Source organism: Amblyomma mixtum, chromosome 9 (assembly GCF_055824585.1).
Source record: "Amblyomma mixtum isolate Tamu chromosome 9, ASM5582458v1, whole genome shotgun sequence".
NCBI lineage: Eukaryota > Metazoa > Arthropoda > Arachnida > Ixodida > Ixodidae > Amblyomma > Amblyomma mixtum.
The window spans coordinates 64188071-64214275 of record NC_143020.1 but is presented as its reverse complement, the minus strand read 5'-3'; the positions used below and the strand labels follow the sequence as shown (position 1 = coordinate 64214275).

Below are 26205 nucleotides of genomic sequence, written 5' to 3'. Positions count from 1 at the left end.
GACGCATGTCAGACATGCATACGACGAATTGATCATCGTTTGTAGCTCTGCCGATCGCTCCACGGACATCCAAAGAACGTCCAGAAGCAGACATTTAGACGTTTCCCAAAAACCTGCTCGCAGCTAGAGCCCCCTGTTGGTGCAAAAATTTACCAATAGCATTGGTATAAAGCTTGGCTAGCATGTGTGCCACTTGTACGGAAATTTAAATCGCATATTGCTGTTCAAAGCCTTTACCATGTGGAAGAAAGCAAACCAGACAAAAAACAGCTGTTATGTACTCTGTTATTAGCTTAACTTTCTTGTTCACAACTGAGGCACTGAACGTGTGATTTAAATTTCCGCATAAATGGCTCGCATTCTATTCAAGCAATACACTGACTTCATTGTACACTCTAAAAGCATGCAAATCAAAGTACTCACGCACACCTTGAAACCACGCATTCGCTTATAAAATTCATATTTCTGAGCTTTATTGAACAATTTACATATGACACAAGGTTTAAGTAATGTGAAGTCTTTAAATCAGAGCAAAAACAACAAAAAGGCTGGTGGACTGGAGCATGGTTTGCCCTAAACTGTACTTGTGTCATAGCTGCTGCTCCCGAAAAAATAGTTTTCTATGATGATGGTGTTTGGTTACATTTCACACCATGCATTAGCCTTTATTTAACACTACACATGCATGAGTTGCCGAGAAAACAAGGCACCAAATTTATGAGCTGGCTGTAGGAAGTATAGAGTCTATACACGTCTAGATAGAGTGCTCGGGCAGTGTGCTGCGGAGCAAATGGAGTGAAATGTTTTCGCAGCTGCTTTGCTGGTAGTAAGGCGCTGGTATCTGTGCGGTCCATGTGTCTATTCAGCTGCTTTCCAGCGCAAGCATTATCAGTGAAAGTCAATACCTGCTTTAGAGCATCACTTTATTGCCTCCGGATGGCGCTTCTCGAGCACTCTATAGATAAGTGTGACTGTACTCTGAGAGCGCTCTATAGACAAGTGTGGTTGTGCTCTGAATACTTCAAAGAAACTAGCCTGACCAGATGCTCACAGTACTGTACAAGAATTGCCACCTTAAAGACTACTGCAATATCCAAAACATGCTGTACATGTGCACCTAAACTATGCATGAAGCTACACTTTATCATGTTACGCAGCAATTGCACAGAAGTAGTGTTGTAGACGGCCTAGCCTACTGAGTGCAGTTATTTAATTTCAACTGCAGTGGTCTGGTGCAGCTGATGAAGACAATTCAGTAGGATAAGCTGCTGATACCTCTTAATATAGAACCGCGTTAATTAGTTCTTGTTTGTCAAATATGCAAATGTTCACATGGGTGTACATTCGGTGCAGTTGGATAGATCAATTGGATGCAGCTGGTAAGACCAATTGGACTCGGCAGTTTGGTACAATTGAAACCAGTTGGAGACCAGTTGGCAATCCAATTCGTTCCAATTGTTTTTTTCTTTGACTAGGGTATACCTCCAAGGATCTCGTTGCGTAGTGTCATGTAATCACGTTTTATGTAAAGAAGCCAAGAGAGGGGCTGAATTTTAAAACTCAAGGGATGATCAGGTCCTTGTATGGGATCGCACCGGCGTCTTTCGGGCCAGCAGCCGAGCGCCGTAACCACTGCGCCACCGCGGCGGGGTACCCATGCCAGATGATCAGGCAGGCTTTCGTAAAGGATACTCAACAATAGACCATATTCACGCTATCAATATATATAATATATATATATGACAAGCCAGCTGATGTCACCATGTGTTATTAGCAGTTAAGCTCAGAAACTGAATCTACATGTGCATGCTTTTTTAGGTGCATGCACTATGCAATAGGTGGGATTTTTGCACTATCATTTGCACTGCCAGTGACACCTCGACTCACCCCCCCTATCACCTTTTTGTCCGGAACCCCTTGCAAAAGTCAACAAGTAGGCTTTCCCGCATACCTTAGTTTAGCAAGAGACAGCGGAGCTTATGTTAGAAGAGGTGCGATGGCGACGAGAAGCGTGCTGTGGCTGTGGGCATTAATCACAATATGAATAAAACAAAAACTGTGATTGTGATTCGCACTGTGATTGTTCGAAATGGGTGGCCGGACACTCTATTCCCATAACCTGATACGTGAGAAGGTACACCAACAGAACTGTGCAGGAGGTCCAAGCCTTGCAGCCTCCAAATGTGGCCAGCCCACATGAAAAAATAACGCGAAGACGATGACATTGTACTGTTTCCCTAACTTTTATTGCTCGACTGATTTTTTGATTGATTGCACCTGCTCAGATATTGTGATTTTCGACACCTGTAATGAAACAAAAAAAACGACTATCTGTATCTGTCAGCATTGCCATGATCAACCAACAGAAAGCCTTCCAGACCATATGAGCAGTTCCATGATTCACTTCAGATTGCAGCACTGAACTGCACAAAAGTGCACTAGACAGAGCAATGCCAGCTTCTGCAGCTGCAGCCGACCAACGAACTGTGACGCACGAGGGCACCACGTCACACTGCTGTCACGTTAACATACAACAATGCACATCCACTCCAAAACTGTGCCCGTACTCATACCTCATCTGCTTGTTAACTTCACACCAATGGTGAAACCTGTCCCACAACAAGGTGTTGCACACCTTCTGGCGAAACCAGGGTGCCAGCAATGTGTGCACTACTACACCGCAGTGTATTTCACATGCAACTACCGTGGTGGTTCAAGGCTGACAGCAAGATCCCTCTCCTGTGGTCCTGCTGTGTACAAAACATGGTGGTATGCGTGTGAGCACTCACTTAGCATCACCTATCGTGACGAAGCATCTCACAGTTGTGGTGTGTAGGCTAAAAATAGCCACTGGTTCATTGTGCAGAGTCGGAAGCAATTCCTTTTTTTTTCCATGCAATTTTAAAACAACAAATGGGACCCCTGTAAGTGAGAACCATGACCTTAATGACGCTGCTTCTGAGCCCTTTCTCTTATCATGAAATTGTGAGCCAGCAGAGCTTAAAAACAACCTAATTTGCTTTTTATGCAATCAAAGAGAGGGCGCTGTGTGTACAGAGTTGGCTTTGCAACTAGTTTAGTTTAGTTTATGGGGGTTTAACGTCCCAAACCGACTCAGTCTATGAGGGACTGCGTATTAAAGGGCTCCGGAAATTTTGACCACCTAGGGTTCTATAGCGTGCACTGACATTGAACAGTACTCTGGCCTCTAGAATTTCACTTCCATCAAAAATCGACCGCCGCGGCCAGGATCAAGCTCGTCTTTTGGGTCCGCAGCCGAGCGCCACAACCACTGAACCACCGCAGCAGCGGCTTTGTAACTGCGACACACTTTGTAAGCATTCTTTGAATGCTTTGAAATATTTTGAATATAAAAGTTTATTTCAACTCCAAATCAGAATCATCCTTTTATTGGCGGAAATATTTTTCTCAACACCAATTTTCAAGCCGTCCTACAATGTAGGAGACTAGGCAGATTCACAATAAGTTACGTGTGACAAATCTTCCAACATTGGACATAAACTTTAAAATGGCATTTCTGATCACGTGCAGTGGTTTCTTTACTGACAACGGACAGAAATGATTTGTTTTTATTTCAGAATTACAATGTATTCCATGGGGTCGGATTTCAAGACTGGTGTCTAGAGAAGACTGTCTGATCTTCCTGAACATATACAATGTATCATGAACCACTGCTATTTTTAGTGTAAAGCCTTCTTGTGCTTGTTCAAATTGCTCCTCCCACTGAATTTCTTTTGACACAAGTCACAATGGTAGGGCTTTTCACCCTTATGAGACCTAACGTGACTCACAAGGCCTCGATGAACTGCAAAAGCCATGGGGCACAGCAGGCACTGAAATGGCTTTTCACCCGTGTGGGTACGGATGTGTTCCACCAGGTGACTCCTCCGTGCAAAGCTGCTGCCGCATTGGTCACAATGGAAAGGTCGCTCGCCCGTGTGAGTGCGCTGGTGTCTTTTTAGGGTGACCGCTTGTGCAAAGCTGTCACCACAATGGCCACAATGGTAAGGACGCTCGCCTGTGTGAGTGCGCTGGTGTCTTCTTAGGGTGACCGCAAGTGCAAAGCTGTCACCACAATAGTCACAATGGTAAGGACGCTCGCCTGTGTGAGTGCGCTGGTGTGCGTCCAGATTGGCCTTTTTTGAAAAGTTGCTACCACAGTGGTCACAATGGTATGGGCGGTTGCCTGTATGGACAGAGAGATCCGCCACCAGTTTGGACCTCTTTTTGAATCCCTTGCTAGAACGGATGCACTTGTCCAGCTTCTTTCCTGCGGGCTTTCCACACTGGTTACCACTGCCAGGAGTAGATTCTATGCAGTGGCTCACTATCTGGCTTTGACTGGTTGAATCTTGCACAGGAGGTGCACCATGTCTGGCATCCATGAAGACTGAACCTGCATTTTAAAGACAAAGTACTTTCATCAAAACGCAAGAAATTGAAATCGACAGTTCATTTGAAATTAGGGATAAATGATGAATGCGGAAAACACACATGAAAAAATGTAGATGTTTATCAATATTTTTATTGAACATATTGGCCTTAAGTACAATTTAGTCCTGAAACAAGATGTCCCTACAGTGAATTCCACATGTAGCTGAAGAAAAAATTTAGGCTGCAAGAAATGTCATCACTGCCAGTCATTCCCTTTGGCCCTCGCACTGGCATTACTGGCATCACGTATGGGGGTTTTCAATAAAGAGGGTTAATACGTTTTCCCTGACCGCAGCTGAGACAGTTCAAAACCGCCAGACCTCATCTCATGATCGCATACGCTACCGAGCGCAAGCCGACCACGGCGGGCCTTGTTCTGAGGGAACAAAGGAACGATATTGGCTGATGAAAACAGGCATTTATTGCTACAACAATAACGCCAGGTAGCAACAAGATATGCTTAGAAATCGAGGATGTCCGACTCACCAGCATGGTTACAAGAGAACGTTCGCCCATGCCAGGGCAAATGGAAAACTCTGAGGCCGCACGGAACGAGCTGGCGAGGCAATGTTAACATCACAAGGCCTCGCCTTGCTGGCGGAGAGTGAAGCCCATCGTCGAAAAGTTCGTATGGGACAAATTGCCTAGCCAAGAAGAGTGTGCTCTCCCACGCGCGCGCAGCAGTCACGCAACCTGTGGCGCTCATGTCACTGCAACGCAGGCACCCTCTCTTGACAGTTGAGGTAACTAACCAGGGAGGGTCACATGGCGCGCCCCTCCTCGAGACCGGCTGTGGGAGAGTGCATTGCAGGAAAGCAAACAAGGGGAGACGCAGGCCAAAGTGCCCACACACGACAGACACGGTCCTAAGTCCACCCAGGTGGGCTTAATAACTACACGAATGGCAGTGAGCTATGCTTAGCATACAGCACAATGCAATTTTTTTCTTTTATTTGCTGCTCGCACAGTGTCTAAGAGAGGGCCAAGGTTGAAGGCTAATAGACCGAGGAGGCATCAAACCCTGTATAAGTTTTTCCATCATTCAACAGAACTCACAAGGGTGACAGTTCGGTCAAAAGTTCATATTTCAAAGAAAATAACTTTCCAGAGTATCGAAGGCATAATTCACACTCATTCACCACAGTTCAGAAAACTGAAGCTTCTGTATCCTTCATGCTCTTGTTGAAAGGCAAAGTTCAGGAAAACATATGTGGAGAAAAACTGCAGATTCTAACCTGGTGAGTTCTGTCCAGAAGATACATCATGTATGTGGTCCCCGGAGCTCAAGCCTGCATCTGAAAACCAGATTACATCCACTAAGACAAAATATTACACGTGGAACAGCTCATGTGGTGTTACGTGCACAACACGGTAAAAATGGAATACACTCTCGTAAAACAGCTTTTCCAGGTTGTGTATATTCAGTAGGGCGAGCCTGAAAAGAAGCGAGTTCTAAAGCAAAATCTCCTGACTTATAATTCTGCATGCAGATGACTACTACGCTTACGCTCAAGAAAAACTGACTATTTCCAACAAGTTTATGGAACTATTGGAACCAATCCAACAGCCATTGCACTGATGAACTTGCACAATTTCTGGTTTCATGGGAAGGAGTGTGCAAGTCTGCCGACATAGGCTTAAGGACTAACAAGTCTCAGTCATGCTTAATGACACGAAATGTTGATAGAGCCATTATTTTTCTATTAAACCTTTTATAGCCATTGCACTGCGCACAGGAAAAAGGATTCAGAGCATGGCTACTGGTAAAAAAAAGCCCAGATTACAGCACCCACCCACGAATGTTGCCAATATGCCCAACGTGATCTCCAACAGTGCAGTTAACCAAGTCAGCAGAACCACATCTGAACCACTGCACACTACTGTCTCTTGAGTGCAGTTGCAGCATACCATATTTACTCGTTTAGTACCCGCACCACCAATATTGGGACGAGAAACCAGAAGGAAAAAAGGGTAGAAAGTCTCACGACCGAGTTTCTCAACGCGCTGCTTTGAAAAAGGTTTAAGGTAACCAGCTCTTCTAACACCATAGACAGCACTCAAGCTGATTTCTGCGAACATGATGATGAGGTGAGCTCATCGGAACTAATAAGAGTGAGAGCTGATGATGACAGTGATGAATTTTTACGACGCAAGGGCAGCTTTGGTCGCATAGCATCGTGGTACAAGGCACTTTCACCAACACAAGTGTGAGGGTCGAATACCCATTTCCAGGCATTCCACAAAGCAGAAGCAAGGGAGAAAGCTTGCATATTGTACCACTGGTGGGTACCCAGTGGCACAGGGAATCCAACCCTGCACATCCTACATGCGAGATGCACGCACCAATGACTAGGCCACCATTGCAGGGAGAGTGAATGCAGTGAGAAACCGCGAATAAAAGTGCGACTTGTCATCGGTTGTTGCACTATTCTGAGCAGACATCACAGCAGCAATATACTCATTTTACGGACATTTTGAGATGCAAGGGAACCAGTCATGCAAAACTAAAAAACGAACACTGTAAGTCAGTAAATCTGGTAAAACTCGCACTGCATGGTGCAACAGTGTATAGCATCACTACAGCACACAGGTTAACAAAAACATCGGGCAATTTTTTAAAAGGCTTCGCAACATAATAATTTCCAGCTCAAAAACAAATCAAAACTCACACCACTACCATGAAATGAAATCCGTACATAATGAATGCCAGATGTGCAGATATACATTCAGTATTGTTAGGAAATTAAAACAAACATTGTCAAAGTATACTCCACACAACTAAATGTAACCTGCTCTTAAAAAGGCCTCAAAACGAAATGGAAGATGTCAGAATGCAGGCTAAATGAACACAGCAATAAACATAGTTTTAACAGAGTCAATAACACTTGGTGCAATGACAAAATGACGTCAGTCACTTATGACCAACCACAAGGAATCGTAGCATACTTTTCAGTAAAGCCAAAAGGATGCCCATAAACCAGTAAACAGTGGCAAATACAATAGAATATAAAATTCACCACACGATACAGCACAGGTTTTGCAGAGCTACAGTCTTCACAAAGCCCCAACCAGGGGACAAAAAAAGTGTGAAGTGCTCGATTTACATCGAATTACATAAGCAAGCACTCGCACATTAGAAGTCATACAGCACAAGAACCAGGATAAAGACTGATGTGTCAAAAACACAGATGCTCAAAAGGCAAATAATTTCAATGCACGCTATTTTCGCCCTTTATGTTTCACCTTTGATTGAGAAATGACAGAATATCGTATAAATGAAAAAATCAATTCATCCACATAACAGAGCGATCACACAAGAACCAGGATAATTGCATCTCGTGCTTTCCCGCGATGTCACAAATGAAGTTTTTCACAACAACCATCACAACAGATAAGATCTTGCTTTGATCTCTGAATAACACGATGGGATCGGATTCACCCCATTTTTCATCAAAAGTAAAGGCATCATCTTCTGCCATTTGAGTTTTTGATTGAGCACATTTTGCAACCAATCAGCCCCCTTTATTAAAGGTGCGCACCAGATGCTTATTTTCTTCCAATTCTTCATGTCGCGAATTTACTTGATGAAGTGACATGCAATGTCCTACTGACACCAGCACAGACTTTCTTACAAAAATATGGAACATCTCCTGAAAGTTGTAACTGCCCTAAAACGTGCGCCAGTTTGACCCATTGTCTTCTGGAATGCCACACGGCCACTCAGCTTCTGAGTGATGAAATAATATGATTATACTACTACTACTAATAGCCCGCCACAAGAGTACACAAGTTGCAGGCTTCACTTGAGTGCTCTACGTTGTCAGGTGTTCTGTTAATACCCCTACTGATATGGGAATCCCAATGACAGCCTTAATTAAACTGTTCAACCATTGCACACCATTGAGTCCTGCAACAAGACTCTTGAGCTAAGAAGAACTTGGTGCCATTTTTATTCCCGTTATTCCCTCCTTCCCTCTCCATCCTAAACCTGATGTCATTCCTGCGGAAAGAATATTACAGTTTATGAAACGAGTTTACTAAAAAAAATTTGTTTTGAGAGCAGTCCCCATTTTGCTTGTTATTTAGATCACTGTAATTAAAGCAAAATCATTAAAAACACTTCCATCTCACTTTGTACTTAGACACAATGCACTGAGGTCATTACACATGCAATTTTCCAGGTTATGAGCATCAAGCAATGGAGTCATGGAAGGCTGACAGGCATGGCATGGTATTGAAGGTTCCTCTAGAATCTTGTACACATTGGTTTATCGATAATGCCCTGAAAAATAAAGAAAAACAAATGAGAGTCACTACAAAACAAATACGAATGCCACAAGCAGCACGGCCAATGTGCTTTTGTGTAAATGGCAATGCACACAGAAACGAGAATGCACAAAAGCCACGTATCACTACACAATCTGTCACCTCGTTTGTTCTCCAGGCACAAAATGTGAAAGGATACGGTAGGGAAAAAGAAGTGCAATGGCAATGTACTGTAAACTGGGAGTACACATTTTTTAAACTGATGTTTTATACCAGCTAAAATACGATGTCACTTGTCATATTTTTAGCACAGCTGGTCTGGATAGTTCTGTTATCATAGACAGATGGTTGGTTGGTTTATGGGTTTAACATCCCAAAGCGACTAAGGCTATGAGAGACGCCGTAGTGGAGGGCTCCGGAAATTTCGACCACCTGGGGTTCTTTAACGTGCACTGACATCGCACAGTACACGGGCCTCGAATTTCTCCTCCAAAGAAATTCGGCCGCCGCGGCCGGAATCGAACCCGTGTCTTTCGGGCCAGCAGCCGAGCACCATAGCCACTGAGCCACCGTGGCGGCTCATAGACAGATGGATTCTCATGCACCTAGCTTTGCACATGCAAATAAGTGAAGGTAAGGTTCTGCATGTGTTCATAGCAGTAGGTTGCCTTCAAAGGTCTTCCTCAAGCATGTCCTCTGTGTCCTCCTAATACTGCTCCTCATGCCTGCAATTTGAAACAACGCTTAGTAGATTAATAAGAAATCTCCAAGGCCTTAACAGCATTGTTCACATGCTTTGTGAATCGGATACATATAATGCAGTCCTAGATCAACTGAGTGAGTCATGAGTAGACTAACTCAGGCTCATATTGACAGCCTGAGTCTTATCTGAGTGTTGAGAGAGTTGGACCCGGACTCAAATTCAGATCATGGCCTCAGTCGTGAGCGAGTCTGGGTCAGGCTCATATTATGATCTATGGTTTTGCAACGACGTTCCAAGCTTAAGGTCTTCTTATCTCCTTTATTACAGAAGCGGAGAGCAGGAATGATTTATGCTCTGATCAAGGATGCTTGAGGGTGAGGCAGTTTGGTGACATCTGTGGGCAGCCAGAGAAGAGGATTCCGTGGATGTAAGGAAAACAACATTTTGTCCCATTCCCATTGCTAACTTTATGCGGGTGCGGTAATGAGCCAGTAGGTTTGTCCGAGTTCCTCCATGCTGTTGAGGGTTCATACTAACATCACACAACATTCGTGACATGTAGATAAGCTGCCTAATTTTGGCACGAAAGAAAAATAGAACTGATCAGCATTATTCTTGAAAATGCGGCCCATGTAACTTGAAAAATGTAACTGAAAACCTCAGTGTACAAACCTAATTCAAAGAGCGTCAGACCAAGAACATGCATTCATGAGCCTTAATTTGGATCTCTGTAACCACACATATGCATGACCGAAAAGTATGACCATATTATCAAGCAGGCAGCAGATAACAGGATGAGAAAGTGGTCATGCTTTCCCTCCACATATACGGCTGCAGGGACGTCAAGAGATAATGCAGCACATCAAACATTGAGGTTTTTTTTACCATGGCATCGACAGACTGCCAGTTTACAATGCAACCCTATTCCTTTCCACCGAAAAATTTTGACATTTGACGCCATATGACTACGTTTGTGGCTGTGGCCCAATGGTCGCTGTCATGACATGTGACAACACAGTACGTAGGTCAGGATGAGATCTCCTCCCCTGACCCTTTGAAGGTATGATTAAACATAAAAATATGACAATATTCAAGTACTACAACCAGACGGAACAAATTAAGTAGAGTATTTTCAATTCGGGACGTGAGAAATGCACGAACAAGCAACCAAAGATTTGCTCAACCAGAAAAATAATGCTTCAGTTGCAATTTCAAGCTGAATAGCCAACCGCAATGCAGAAATGACTCCTGCCTTATTTTTATGCAATCTATTCACCTGAAACTTCCTAGCAAAAATATTATGCCAAAAAACAGACAGAAAAGCAGATATGAAATAAATAAAATGATGGCTAAAAGTAGAGGCATTATCACAACTAAGAAAGGCAGGACAATTTATAAGCCTGGAGGAACTAGTGCGTAACTTGCAAGGAACTCTAACAAAAACACAAAATGGCTAATGTGCCATCAGACTCCAAGAAACATCAGAATGAAAGAATTGCACAACACATCACAGAAATCTAAGAAATACAGCACAGAATAAAATAATAGCCTTCAATGGGAAAAAAATAAACATACCAAGATTAATTAAAGCTTAGAAAAAGGAAAAGCCAGTAGAAAAAACAATAAACCACTTTAACTTTCTAGGCGAGGTGGCACTCGCCACGGGCGTGATCCAAAGGGGATGCCAATAGCTATCTATTTATCTAGAGGAGATCTCTTGGTGCATGGTACAAAGACAGGTCCCACAATACATATTTTACAGGACAGGAGCATCAGGCTATGGATTGGCATAGGTTGGCAGTAGTTCCGCTGGAATCTGCTTCTCCTGGCTACGGGTAGTCTGCCGATGTCTGAAAAACTGAGAACACGTAAAAAAGGCCCGGCAGACACACAAAAAAACGACACCAGCATTGTTCAATACGGCTATGGGATGTTGTCCTGCTTTTTAATGTAGACCATTTAGTGGAACTGAAGGATGTCATGCATTTTTCATTCCTGTGAAGCGGCTGTATAAGGACACGGAAAAGGGATTTTATACTTGCATGCCAAGGAGACTACTTCCGTATACAAAAAATAAAAAAGACTGGTGATATGCATGAAGCTGTTTGTACCAGTTTTCGCGTAAACTTCTGGTTACAGGCACCGCCACCGGGATATGGTTCACCAGCCTCCACAAGTCACCACAACGCACCATGAACGGTGTCCACACAGAATTCATAAATCATCACCCTTTTTACTGAAAGCTCTAGACTGCAAAATAACAAATTGTTGCATTTGCTATGCCATTACAAACACAAAAGAACGCAGACATCCGAGAAGAAATGCGAACGGCGCGATCTCCACAAATGTGCTGTCTTTGCTAAAGCCTGCTACAGGAAAAAATAAGGCGTGGAAAGCTGACTGCTGGCCAGATTAGTAAGATTGTCACGGCTCAAAAAACACCCAATATGAATTTTCATAAATTAACACTGAATACAGCTTTGCAGCCATTTGCACCTACTTGCCCGCAGATGCAAGCGTTGAAGGAATAATTCCGGCAGGTTTCACTGAAGCATATTTGTCTATATCGTAATTATACAGTTTTGTGGCTTTATGTTACTGCTAAAGGCGCTAATAAGACGGAATCTTTCGTGACTGCGCGGTGACATTTGGGCACGCGCGCACAAAGACGGACCATGTCATCACTAGCGCACGCTGCAAAAGTGACGTTCACCGGGTCGCATGAAGTTATCCTTGCTCTGGAGGCACATATATTTCCTTGTGGAAAGCTTCTTCTCACAGACTGACAACACACAAAATCGAATAAGTAAAGCAACAGACTGAGGAACTGGCTCAACTAGCACAACGGCAACACACAAAATGTGTGCGATCATTGATGCCGCCCGCGATGCAGCTTGCTCCATCATACTTGTTATCTGCTTGGTTGGCGGGGGTACGTCTAAAATAAATTTAAAAAAAAAACAATATTAGGAACATGTAAACCAGAATTAAATAATAATAATGACGCAGAAAAGTTTGATGTGTGCACAAGGCATAAATGATTGAAAATTGGCTGTGGAGAAGTATCGGCACTTATGGTTCCTTTTCGCGCAGTACGCAGTGGCGACGAGCAAACCATCGCGCATACAAGTTTACCCACGGATACAAAATTTGGATGTAAAATTCAAGCACTGCGCTAAATACGGTGCGATATCGAAACCAACAGTGTCTAAACTCGGTTTTGCTTTCGGTCACGCCGTCACGCCTACATCACGCTACTCGTTGTGGCCGGTTTTTCATTTGCTGAATGCGCTGTACGTACATGAATACGTCCAGCTCGATGCCACCACGCGCAACGCATGTCGCGCGTACCGTGAACTCTTTGCATGACCAGGGCCTTTGTTACAAGGACCTGATCATGCGTAGAGTTTTAAAATACAGCTCCTGTATAGGCTTGTTTTCAGAAAACGCGATCAGGTGACGCCAGTGACGCTGCAAGATCCTTGTATGCTTCGTTGCGATTGCAGGTGGTTTTCCTTCGGTAGTTGTAATGGATATCGGCGAATTCGTTGTGGAGTAGAAGAGGTATTACCTTAGTGTGTGCGTTCCCTCTTCCCTTTCCCCCAACATACAGGGACTTCAGATCTGCCGGAGTAACAAAAAAAAATAAAAAATTCCTGGGCGCAAATATTAAGACCAGATATATACTGCTCACGAGATAGCATACGTGTTGTCTTGCACCGAGTTTTATGGCGCATAAACGACTGTGACTATCATGCCCCAACAATTTGCTTGCTTCTAAGAAACCTCTGAAATATGCATGCTTTTTGATTAATATATGCGAAGACACGAGACGTATTCAGAAATGCACTTTCTCCAATGAGCAAACAAGGGTGAAAACACCGGTGTACATTCAAAATAAAACAGTGCAAAATGTTTTTTTCTCACTTTGTCCAGCTTTGGGCATGAATATAAAATATGATTTACGGTGACCACTTCTCCGCACAACTCGCATGTTGATGTCTCTTCTTTTGCAAGAATAAAACAGTGTAGTGTGTGCGTCCAATATATGCGAAGGCGATATAAAATGACTTCAATTAATGACTCGTATATGAAAGAGCTAGGGGTGCTGCTTGTCAAGCATTCATGCTTTTTCATCAGCATGTATACGAGTGCAATACCGTGAATATTGTTCTGCTCAAAAAGTGACCTGACTTGAAACTTTGCAAGCATTGTTCTGAACGTGTTGATTTATGATTGATCTGCACTGTAATCTGGGCATTTAAATTCTTCTACAAGGGGCTATTGGTCCTTGTGTTGTCTGCATCATTTTTGCAGTGAGCACAGGTTCATCTGATAGTAAATTCCTCCAGCTTCATATTTAATGGGATTCGATGCATGCTTAACACAGTTTTCTTGATTGACTAACTTTTATAACAAACATCAACAGCTTTCAACCTGAAAACTTAATATGACAGAAGCCAACAGCAACAGAAACCAAGGGGCACAGGGTACTTTTAATTTATTTATTTATTTCGTGCTGTTCGGTTTAGATTATTACTGAATATGTTATCGCTTAAAGCTAATTGATTAGAAAAGCAGAAGAAAAAACAACCACATGCCGCCGGTGGGATCCGAACCCACGACCTCCGAATTACGCGTCCGGTGCTCTACCGCTGAGCTACGGCGACGGCTGTCAAATCTTCTGCTTTCTGGGGTATTTATGTTTACAAATAACCTAACCTTGAGAGTGTACATCAGCGCCACCCATGTTCTTAAGCGGCTGACGTAGCACGTCCTGAGTTACCGCTGATGTTGGTTTCTGTGGCTGTTGGCTTCTCTCATATTTGTAACGAGCCCCTCATTCCTCTTCCCCTATTCACTTCATATATTTATATATATATATATATATATATATATATATATATATATATGACCCATGACAACCCAATACCCACAGGCACTCAATAAGCAACTTTGGTGTGCCAGAACAGAATAAAGCGGACGGAACTGAAGGGAACACATGTTGGCGTCAAAATGGTCAGACTGCTTATAAAAAAAAAAAGATATGACAGAAGACAACCCTATGGGCACTGAAACTCCCTCGGACATCCACAGCACATCGGAGGGAGTTTCAGTGCCCACTGGAAGCCAGTTGATGTCCAGTTGACACTGCCATGGGCTAGATGTTAAGCTCAGAAACTGAATCTAGATGTCTAGGCCATTTCTTGGTCTAGCAACAAGGACCCCTCTATCGTTGGCACTACTACTGCTATAGGCACATCAGAGATGCATGGACTACAATGCACCATGCAATAGGTGGGATTTCTGCACTATCACTTCCACTGCCTGCGACACCTCGACACATCCCCCTTTCGCTGGGAACACCATGGGAAAGTCAACAAGCGTGCTTTTCCGCACACCTTAGTTTACCAAGATATAGCGGAGCCCATGTTAGATGAGCTGTGAAGGCGATGAGAAGAGTGCAGTGGGTGTGGGCGTTAAGCGTGTATCACAATATGGATAAAACAAAAACTGCAGAATTTCGCGCTGTGATTTTTCAAAAGGGGTGGTCAGCCATCTTATTCTCATCACATTTGATATATGGGAAGGTACACCAACAGAACTGCCCAGGAGGTCCAAGCCTCGCAGTGCCCAAATGTGACACGGAGACGATGCCTTTGTACTGTTTTCCTAACATTTATAGCATAAGTAATTTTTTTATTGATTGTACCTTCTCAGATATTTTGCTTTTTCTATACCTGTAATATAATAAAAAAATGACTATATTTCCTGTGTCTGTCAGCATTCCCACGATCAACCAACAGAAAGCCTTCCAGTCTATGTCAGGAGTTCCACGATTCACTGCAACAATACAGCTCTGAACTGCACAGAAGTGCACTAGACAGAGCAATGCCAGCTTCTGCCCGTGCAGCCGAGCAACAAACTGTGACACACGAGTGCACCTCATCACACTGCTGTCACGTTAACATACAACAATGCACATCCACTCCAAAACTCTCATATCTCTACTTATATCTCATCTGCTTGTTAACTTTGCACCAATGGTCAAACCTGTCCCACAACATGCTGTTGCACACATGCTGGCAAAACTAGGGTGCCAGCACTGTGCACTACTACACCGCAGTATATTTCACATGCAACTACCGTGATGGTTCAAGGCTGACACGAAGATCCCTCTCCTGTGGTTCAGCTGTGTAAAGGATGTGGTGGTATGTATGCGAGCACTCACTTAACGTCACCTATGGTGATGAAGCATTTCAAAGTTGTAATGTGTACGCTGAAAAAAAATGGCTCATGCATTGTGTAGAGTCAGAAGCGATGCCTCTTTTGTGCATGCAATTTTAAAACAACAAATGGAGTCCCTGTAAGTGAGAACCATGACCTTAATGACCCTGCTTACGAGCCCTTTCTCGTCATGAAATCACGAGCCAGCATAAATCACAAGCACCTGAGTTGCTTTTTATACAATCAAAGAGAGGGCGCTGTACATAGAGAGTTGGCTTTGCAACTAGTTTATGCGGGTTTAACGTCCCAAAGCGACTTAGGCTGTGACGGATGGCGTATTAAAGGGCTCCAGAACAGTACGCGGGCCTCTAGAATTTTATTTCCATCAAAAGCTGACCGCCGCGGACAGGATGAAAGCGTCTTTTGGGTCAGCAGCCAAGCACCATAACCACTGAGCCACCGCAGCAGTGGCTTTGTAACTTTGACATGCTTTAAGCAATTTTGGATAAACAAGGTAAACATTCTTCGAGTACACAGCTGAACTTGAATATGCCAAAACTACAGATATTCGAAAGCATTAAAATATTTTGAATATAGAAAGTTTATTTCAATCCCAAATCAGAATCATCCTTTTATTGGCAGAAATATTTTTCTCAACACCAAATTTCAAGCTGTCCTACAATGTAGAATACTAAGCAGATTCACAACCTGTTACATGTGATAAATCTTTAAACATTTGACATAGACTTTCTCATCATGCACAGTGGTTTTTTTAGTGATAATGAACAGAAATGATTTTTTTTTATTGCAGTATGACAATGTATTCGATGGGGTTGGATTTCAAGACTAGTGTCCAGAGAAGACTGTCTGATATTTCTGAACATATACAATGCATAAAAGTGAACTACCACACATTGTCGTGCCGCTTGTAATGCAATGCCATCAGCGAATAGCCTTGTTCTGGGTAATACCACTGACTGCTGAGGAGAGTGTTGATAGATATTTTTTGCTGGATGCAAGGAACAGTGATGTCTGTGGATGCTCGAATTATAATGGCCAAAAAAAGGGAACAGCAGCTTTTTGAAGATGCTCTTCCCTTTTTTTGACATTCATACTTAGACCATCCACAAAACATCATTGCACCTTGCATCCAGCAAAAAAAAAAGGGAACAGCAGCTTTTTGAAGAGCCCACGGCAGTGGCTTAGTGATAAGGGCGCTCAGCTTCTGAGCCGGAGTACCCAGGTTCGAACGCAACCGCAGCGGCCACGTTTTGAAGGAGGCGGAACGCAAAAGGCGCCCGTGTGCTGTGCGGCGTCAGTGCACATTAAAGATCCCCAGGTGGTCGAAATTATTCCGCAGCGCTCCACTACCGCACCTCTTTCTTCTTTCACTACCACCTTCCTTCCTTCCCTTACAGTGCAGACACCATTGCGGTGTCCACCAAGATATGTGAGATAATTCCTGCGTCATTTTGTTTCCTCAAAAACCAATTTTAATTTTTTTTGAAGAACTGCAATGCAATTGAATTTTAATGCACAATGTGAAGCAAGTGAGTTTTACAAACAGCCAGAATGCATTCAACATTTTGTAATGGAAACTATCACGTATGTGCACTAAGCAATTACAGACAACCAACCTAAATTACGAGCTTACAATACACAAGATTGCAATGTTTTTTGTTGGCACTAATCAGAGTATTTTTGTTTCAGCAGCCATGACTTTTACAGTTTGTTATCAAGAACATTTTATGTAAGTAAAGAAGGCTTTTTCAAGTAACGCCAGCACAACAAAGAGGCTAGCACAATGTGAAATGGCCACATGAAGCTTGTATTCTGTCAACCAAAATAATTAAAAATGATGCAGACACAATGATCTGCAAATACGCCATTTATATTTAGCACCGACAGTGCTCTGAGAAATGGTAAAGCAGATGTTAGTGAATTCTTTTGTTAGTTCTCGTTCCAAACAATAGAGAACTCTTCAAAGCACCAAAATAACGCAAGACAAATAATTTTGAGACTGCACACCTACTTGTCCGCACTCATTCCTGCCACAAACACTGCTGGAATAAACAAAGATTTAGACAAGAACAAGTTTTTCGCTATTCTCACACATACATTTCTAGGTTCAGAGATATAAATGAGTGAATTTATATTGACTGTCACAAAAATTAGCCCACCCAGGCTTAAAGATTAAAGGAGTTGTTTTGTGCACTTTTATTCCCCGAAATTTTTCTGTTGCGGCAGGGTGACAACTAGCGCTAGTGAAGAATATTGGGCACAATGTTCTTGAAAGTCACTCTCCAACAAGAAATGATGCCATCCACGTATGACCACAAGTTTATTTCCATTCACACAAGTTTACGAGCATAGCAGGCTCACGCTCAGTGTTCAGGAAAGACTGAGTGACTGTCTGTGTATTGCCTAAGGGAAGAAATGTTGTTTTCTCAAAGCTCGGTTAAAGTGAACAAAACTTACAAATGGAGTTAAATATGCAGATTAGCTACCAACACCTTTCGCTAGAATCTCGTTAGCTTGCATACAAAATAATGGCAAAACACTTATACCAGGGGCATCATGGACCACTGCTATTTTTTGTGAATAGCGCTCTTGTGGTGGTTCAAATTATGTCTCTGTGTGAATCTCTTTTCGCACAAGTCACATTGGTAGAGCTTTTCGCCCTTATGGGATCTAACATGCCTTGCAAGATTTGAATGTACTACAAAGGCCATGGGACACAGCTGGCACTGATACGGCTTTTCACCCGTGTGGGTACGGATGTGTATCACCAGGTGACTCTTCTCTGCAAAGCTGCTACCACAGTGGTCACAACGGAAAGGCCGCTCGCCTGTGTGAGTGCGCTGGTGTTTCTTTAGGGTGACCTCAAGTGCAAAGCTGTTGCTACAATGGTCACAGTGATAAGGACGCCCCCCGTGGATGCGCTGGTGTCTCTTTAGGGTGACCAGTTGTGCAAAGCTGTCACCACAATGGTCACAACGGTAAGGACGTTCACCAGTGTGAATGCGCTGGTGTTGCTTTAGAGTGAACTTATGCGCAAAGCTTTTTCCACAATGGTCACAACGGTATGGGCGGTCGCCGGTATGAACTCGGAGATGCTGCACTAGATGGTCTCTTCTTTTGAATGCCTTGCTGCAGTGCGTGCATTTGTGCAGCTTATTTCTTGCAGCTTTACTTCGATGGTTCCCCCTGCCAGAAGGAGTAGATTCCATGCAGTGTCTCACAGGTTGCCTTTGACTGGTTGAGTCTTGCACAGGAGATCCGTCACGTCCAGTCTCCGCGAACACTGAACCTGCATTTTAGAACAAAGTACTTTCAACAAAATGCAAGAACCTAAAATCCACAGTTCCCTACGAGTTAAGGATAAAAAATGAATGCAGAGGACACACTCATGAACAGGTGTAGGTGTTTATAAAAAGTTTTATTTAACAGATTGGCCTTAAGAAGAATTCAGGACTGAAACAAGATATCCCTATAGTGAATTCTGCCCGCAGGTGAACAAAACACTTAGCCGGCAAGAAATATGATCAATGCCAGTCACCGCCATTGGCCCTGGCATTGGCATTACTGGCACCACATATGGGGCTTTTAATAAGGAGTGATAATACGTTCTCCCTGCTTAATCACAGCTGACACAGGTTAAAACCACCAGATCCCATTCCGCACGTCGAACACAGCGGGCCTTGCTCTGAGGGAACAAAGGTATGACACTGTGGCTGAAATAAACAGGCATTCATTGCTACAACAACAATAATGCCGGCTAGCCAGATACGCTAAGGAATCATGGACGTCCAACTGAGCAGCACAGTTACAAGCAAATGTTTGCTAATGCCACGGCAAGGGGGAAACACCGAAACAAGACGGGACGAGCTGGCGGGAGAATGTTGCCACCATAAGGCCTCCCTGCACTGGTGGAGAGTGGAGCGCCGCGTCGAAACGACCGTACACGACAATGCCTAGCCCAAGAGAGAGTGCTCTCCCGCGCGCACACAGCAGTCACACAATCTGTGGCACTCATGTCGCTGCGACGCAGGCACCCTCTCTTGTTAGTTAAGGTAACTAACTAGGGAGGGTCACACGACTGACATTGTCCCAAGTCCACCAATGTGGGCTTAATCACTACACGGATGGCAGTGAGCTATGCTTATCACACAGGACAACGCCATTTTTTTCCCTTTATTTGCTGCTCAGGCAATGTCCAAGAGAGGGCCAAGGCTAAAGGCTAATAGTTTTTGCATCACGGAACAGAACTCACAAAGTGTGATTGTTCGGTCAAAAGTTCATATTTCAAAGAAAAGAACTTTTTAGAATATTGAAGGCAAATATCATCACTCAGCAGAGTTCTGTAAACTGCAGCTACCGTATCCTTTATGCTGCTTTGTGAAAGACCGCCTTCAGGAAAGCATATGTGGACAAAAACTGCAGATTCTAACCTGACGAGTTCTGCGAAGAAGGTCCCCCATGTATGCGGTCCCTAGAGCGCAAGCCTGCATGTCAAAACCAGATTACATCCATTAAGACACTAGATTGTACGTACAACAGCTCACGTGGTGTTACGTGCACAACACGGTGAAAATGGAATACAATCTCACAAAACAGCTTTTCCAGGTTGTGCAAATTCGGTATGGCAAGCCTGAAAAGTAGTGAGTTCCAAAGGATATATTCCAGACTTTTAATTCTCCATGAAGATGACTACTGTACTTATGCTCACAAAAAACTGACGACTGCCTACAAAATCATAGACGTTTTGGAATCGAGCCAACAGCCATTGCATTGAAGAATGAACTTGCACAATTTCTCGCTTCAAAGGAAGAACAGCACAAGTCTGCCTACACAGGCTCAAGAACTAACGAGTGTCATTCATGATTAATGAACCAAAATATTGATACAGCCATCATTTGTTTATTAAGCCTTCTATGGTCGTTGTACTGCACACAGGAAAAAAACTTTCAAAGCATTACTACTGTTTTCAAAGCATTACTTCTCAGGTTACAGCTTCCCATGAATGTTGCCAATATGCCCAACATGATGTTCCACCAAAACCGTCTCCAAGAGTGCAATTAATCGAGTAGAAGCACATCTGAAACTGCACACTATTGTGCTAAGAGCAGTTAAAGCACATCATATTTACTCGTGTAGTACCCGCATCTCCAATTTTGGGACAAGAAACAAGCGGGTTTTTGGAAAAAGGAAGCAGCTATTGTGACCAAGTTTCGCAATACGCTGCTCTGAAAAAGGTTTAAGGTGACCAACTTTTCTAACACCATGGATGGCACGGAAGAAGTCTATCCCTGCAAACATGACTATGAGGCAAGCTCATCAGAACCAATCAGGAAGAGCTGGTGATGAAAATGATTAATTTTTGTGACGCAAGGGCTGCTTTGGTTAATGAGCATCGTGGTACAAGGCGCTTTCGTCAACGCAAAGGGGGTAGGTCTAATACCCATTTCCAGGCATTCCACCCAACAAAAGCCAGGGAGAAAGATTGCGTAACATACCACAGGGAATCCAACCCTGCACAACCTACATGCGAGATTCACGCTCCAATGACAAGGCCGCTATTGCAGGGAGACTGAATGCAGCGAGAAATAACGAGTAAAGGTGCGACTTGTCATCAGTTGTTGCGTTACTTTGAGCAGAAATCACAGCAGCACTACACCCGTTTTACGGACATTATTTTGATGCAAAGGAGCCAGTCAGGCAAAACTAAAAAAGCAACACTGCGGCTCAGTAAACCTTCCAAACTGGCGCTGCATTGTGCAATAGTGTATAGCAAAAGAGCACAGAGCTTAACAAAAACACAAGCCAATTTTTTTAAATGGCTTCGCATTATAATAAAACAATTTCCAGCTCAAAGACAAATCAAAGCACATACCACCATCATGAAATGAAATCTGTACATAATGAATTCCAGATGTGCAGACATACACTGAGTATTGTTAGAAAACTAAAACAAACTTTGTCACAGTACACTCCACATAACTAAATGTAACCTGCTCTTAAAAAGGCCTCAAAACGAAATGGAAGATGTCAAAATGCATGCCAAATGAACACAGGAATGAATATAGTTTCGACAGAGTGCAATAATAAAATGCAATAACAAAATGAGGTCAGTCACTGATGAGCAAACAAGGAATCATAGTGTACTCTTCAGCAAAGCCAAAAGGAAACCCAAAAACAAGTAAACAGTATCAAATACAATTGATTACAAAATTCACCACACAATACAGGACAGGTTTAACAGAGCTACAGTCTTCACACAGCGCCAACCAGGAGACAAAGGAAGAGTGTGAAGTGCTGAAGTTACATTGAATTACGTAAGCAAGCATTCGCAGATTCGAGGTCATACAGCACAAGATTCAGAATAAATGTGATGCGTCAAACACAGAGGCACGAAACGCCAAGAGTTCCAATGCATGCAATTTTCATCCTTGATGTTTGCTTTGATTGAAAAATGAAAGAATATTGCATAAATAAAAAAAATCAATACATCCACATAAAAGGAAGTTCACACAAGTACCACCACAAATGCATTTCGTGCTTTTATGCCATGTCACACATGACGTTTTTCACAGTGCCTATCACCTCAGATGAGATTTGGCTTTGATCTCTGATTAATAGGACGGGGCCTCATTCACCACATTATACAGCAAAAATAATGGCATCATTTCTGCCATTTGTATTTTTGATTGAGCATAATAGTTTAGAACCAATGGTCCTCCTCCAGGTGCTCACCAGATGCTTACTTTATTTTTTTTCAGTTCTCCGTGTCACAAAGCTACTTGACGAAGTGACATGCGATGTCTTACTTACACCTTGTTTACTGACCCATTGTTTTCTGGAATGCCCCACGGCCATTCAGCATCTGAGTGACCAAATAATGTGATTCTACTGCTACTACTAATTGCCCACCACGAGAGTACACATGTTGCAGGATTCACTTGATTGCTCTATGTTGTCAGATGCTCTGTTAGTACCCCTACTGATATGGGAATCCCATTGACAGCTTAAACTGTTCAAACATTGCACGCCACTGAGTCCTGCAACACAACTTTTGAGCTAAGAAGTACTTGGTGTTACTTTTATTTCCGTTATTCCCTCCTTCCCTCTACATCCTAAGCCTGATGTCATTCCTGTAGAAAAAGTATTTATAGTTACGAAATTAGCTCACTAAAAAAGTTTTGTTTAGAGAGCGGTCCCCATTTACCTGATCATTTAGATCCAAACTATCGTCGTCAGCTGGATGTGACCAAATTAGCACCAAAAAGTTAAAGAATACTATCACAATATCAAGTAAAATACTATACCTGTTGTTCTCACAGTCCCTAAGTACCGGCGAAGTTCTTCACGATTGGAAAAAAGCAAAAATAATTCCTATTTACAAATCAGGAGATCGGTCAAAACCAAACAACTATCGACCAATTTCGCTCACCAGCATCCCGTCCAAACTCCTTGAGCACGTAATAGCATCAAATTTAATCGCTCATCTTGAATCACTAAATTACTTTTACCCGCACCAACATGGCTTTCGAAAACTACTATCATGCGAAACACAGCTCGCCGAATTCACTCACGACATCCTTCAGTACATGGACAATCGCCTACAAATTGATGCCATATTTCTCGACTTTTCTAAGGACTTCGACAGTGTTCCGCACAATCATCTGCTAGCTAAACTTGCTTTACTTGGAATCCCGCAAACATTACTTATCTGGCTCGAGCACTTTCTTAAAGGGCGCGTGCAATTTACATTCGCCAACTGTTGCAGCTCATCGCATACTGACGTCACATCAGGTGTCCCTCAGGGCACAGGGTTATCACCGTTGTTATTCTTAATCTACATAAATGATCTCCCATCTAACACAATAACCAAAATTCAACTTTTTGCAGATGACTGCGTCGTTTATAACATCATCCATGCCCCTGAAGACACGATTAAGCTACAAAAAGATATAGACACAATTGCATCATGGTGTGAAAAATGGCACATGCCACTTAACCTAGACAAATGCCAACTCATGTCCTTTTCTCGTAAACAAACCTCTATTAACTGCACATACCATATTAATTCAACTCCCATTGCCCAAACTTCCTCTTACAAATACCTTGGCGTACACCTGACATCATCCTTATCATAGGTCACTCATATTAATTCAATATGCTCCCAGGCCTCATGCACTCTTGGTTATCTGCGACGGAACCTAACATCAGCACCACCTGAAATCAGACAACTAGCTTATCAGACATACGTACGCCCAAAGCTTGAATATGCCTCATCCATCTGGAACCCTTCACAAGCATACCTTACAAATTAATTAGAAGCCGTTCAAAATCGAGCTGCACGGTTTATCATGTCACAGTACTCACGTGATAGTAGTGTCACTGCACTAAAACGAGCCCTTTCCCTCCCAAGTCTCCAATCACGTCGCATCGTATCACGCCTATGCCTCCTTCATTCCTTTTTCTACCGCCCTATTAACAGGCATCCTTTGCTGCAGCCGCCATCAAGAATATCCCCTCGCCTAAACCACACTCATCCCATAGCTCCCATGAAAGGCCGCACATCAGCTATGAATGATTCATTCTTTCCAGATGCAATAGCCCGATGGAATGCCCTGCCTGATAATATTGCTTCTTGCACAGATCGAGCAATTTTCCGCACTGAATTAGCGAATCACCTGTGTCTTACGTGATGTATTCGGCTTCATCAAATAATCTGATCCTGTGTTACTGTCTCCTTTAATGGTTTTTTTTGTTGCTCTGTTTCGTTTCATTGCTTTTTTGTTTTTGTTGAGCTGGATCATATGTTGTTACACACTGTTCTTGCCCCTGCCTTATGTAATGCCCACGGGCCCTTAAGGCTTCAATAAATAAATGAAATCCCTGTGACTCAAGAAAAATCATTAAAAACACTTCCATTTCACTTTGTACGTAGACACAATGCACTGATATCATTGCACATGCAATTTTCCAGGTTATGAGCATCAAGCAATGGAGTCATGCAAGGTTGTCAGGTGTGGTATTGAAGGTTCCTTCCTCTGGAACCTTGTACGCATTGGTTTATCAGTAACAGCCTGCAAAGTAACAGAGAACAAATAAGCGTCACAATAAAACAAACACAAATGAAACAAGCAGCAATGCCTGTATGCTTTTGTGCAAATGACAATGCACAAAATCCACATGACAGCACATTCTGTCATCATCATTGTTCTGCACGCACAAAATGCGAAAGGATATGGACAGAGAATACGAAGAGCAATGGCAATGTACTGTAAACTGCGAGTACACATTTTTGAAACTGATATTTTCTACCAGCTAAAATGCAATGTCACTTGTGTTACTTTTAGCACAGCTGGTATGGATAGTTCTCTTTACACAGACAGATGGATTCTCATGCACCTAACTTCACACATGCAAATAAGTGAAGGTAAGGTTCTGCATATGTTCATAGCAGTAGGCTGCATTCAAAGGTTCTTCCCCGAGCATTTACTCTGTGTCCTCCTAATACTGCTCCTCATGCCTGTAACTTCAAACAATACGTAACAGTAAGGAGAAGTCTCCAAGGCCTTAACAGCATTGTTAATATGCTTTGTGTATTGAATACGTATAATGCAGTTCTAGATCAGTAGACTCACGTAGGCTCATATTGAGAGCATGAGTCTTATCTGAGTAGTCAGCAAGTTCCATCCGGACTCAAATTCAAATTGCGACCCGAGTGGTGAGCGAGTCTGGGCTCAGGCTCATATTATGATCTGTTTTTGCAACGACGGTGCACGCTTAGATTTTTTTGCCTCCTTTATTACAGACAGCGGCAGGAATGATTAACTGCCGCAACCAAGGACATTTGAGGGCGAGGCCGGCTGGCGATGTCTGTGGGCGACCGAAGAAGGGGATTCCGCAAAGTAAGGAAGACGGCATTTCATCCCATTCCTATTGCCAGTTTTACATGGGTGCAGTAATGAGCCCGTAGCTTTGTTCCAGTCCCTCCATGCTGTTGAGGGTTCATAATACCACGATGATTTGCTATCAGTTAGTCATTCATGACACATACGGAAGCTGTCTAATTTTGGAATAAAGGTAATATAGCACATACCCCCAGTAAGTTTAAAAATGTGGCTCATGCCACTTTAAAAATGTAATTGAAAACATCAGGGTACAAACCTAATCCAAAGAACATCAGACCAAGAAGATGCACTCCTGAGCCTTAATTCGGGTCTCTATAGCCAAACATACGCGTGCCCAAAAAGCATGACCAGATTACCAAGCAGGCAGCCGATAAGAAGCTCACAAAATAGCCATGCTCTCCAGCCACACATGCGGCTGCAGGGTCGTCAGGGGATAATGCAGCACGTCCAACATTGAGATTTTTTACCATGGCACCGACCAACTGCCACCTTACAATGCAATCCTAAGCCTTGCCACAGAAAAACTTAGACTTTTGACGCCACATGACTACGTTTGTGGCTGTGGCCTAATTGTGGCTGCCGTGATATGTGGCAACACAGTACGTAGGTCAGGATGAGATCTCCTCCACT

The 26205-nt window shown here is 43.1% G+C and overlaps 1 protein-coding gene across 3 annotated transcripts in view; it reads right to left on the bottom strand.

Annotated features, from left to right (window-relative positions):
• Positions 1-2212: 2212 nt before the first annotated feature.
• LOC149329380 (uncharacterized) overlaps positions 2213-26205 on the bottom strand; it is a 31464-nt gene continuing 7471 nt past the window's right edge. The window contains exons 5-6 of one of the 3 annotated variants that reach the window (XM_089560219.1): positions 5691-5750; positions 2213-4417 (exon numbers count right to left, since the gene is read on the bottom strand). In XM_089560219.1, the coding sequence (XP_089416345.1) occupies positions 3702-4417; positions 5691-5750 (776 nt within the window). In that variant the 3' untranslated portion in view covers positions 2213-3701. Of the gene's footprint in view, positions 4418-5690; positions 5751-17969; positions 18963-20103; positions 20158-26205 lie in introns of those variants that run through there. The other 2 variants (XM_089560221.1, XM_089560222.1) reach the window with 2 other exon arrangements.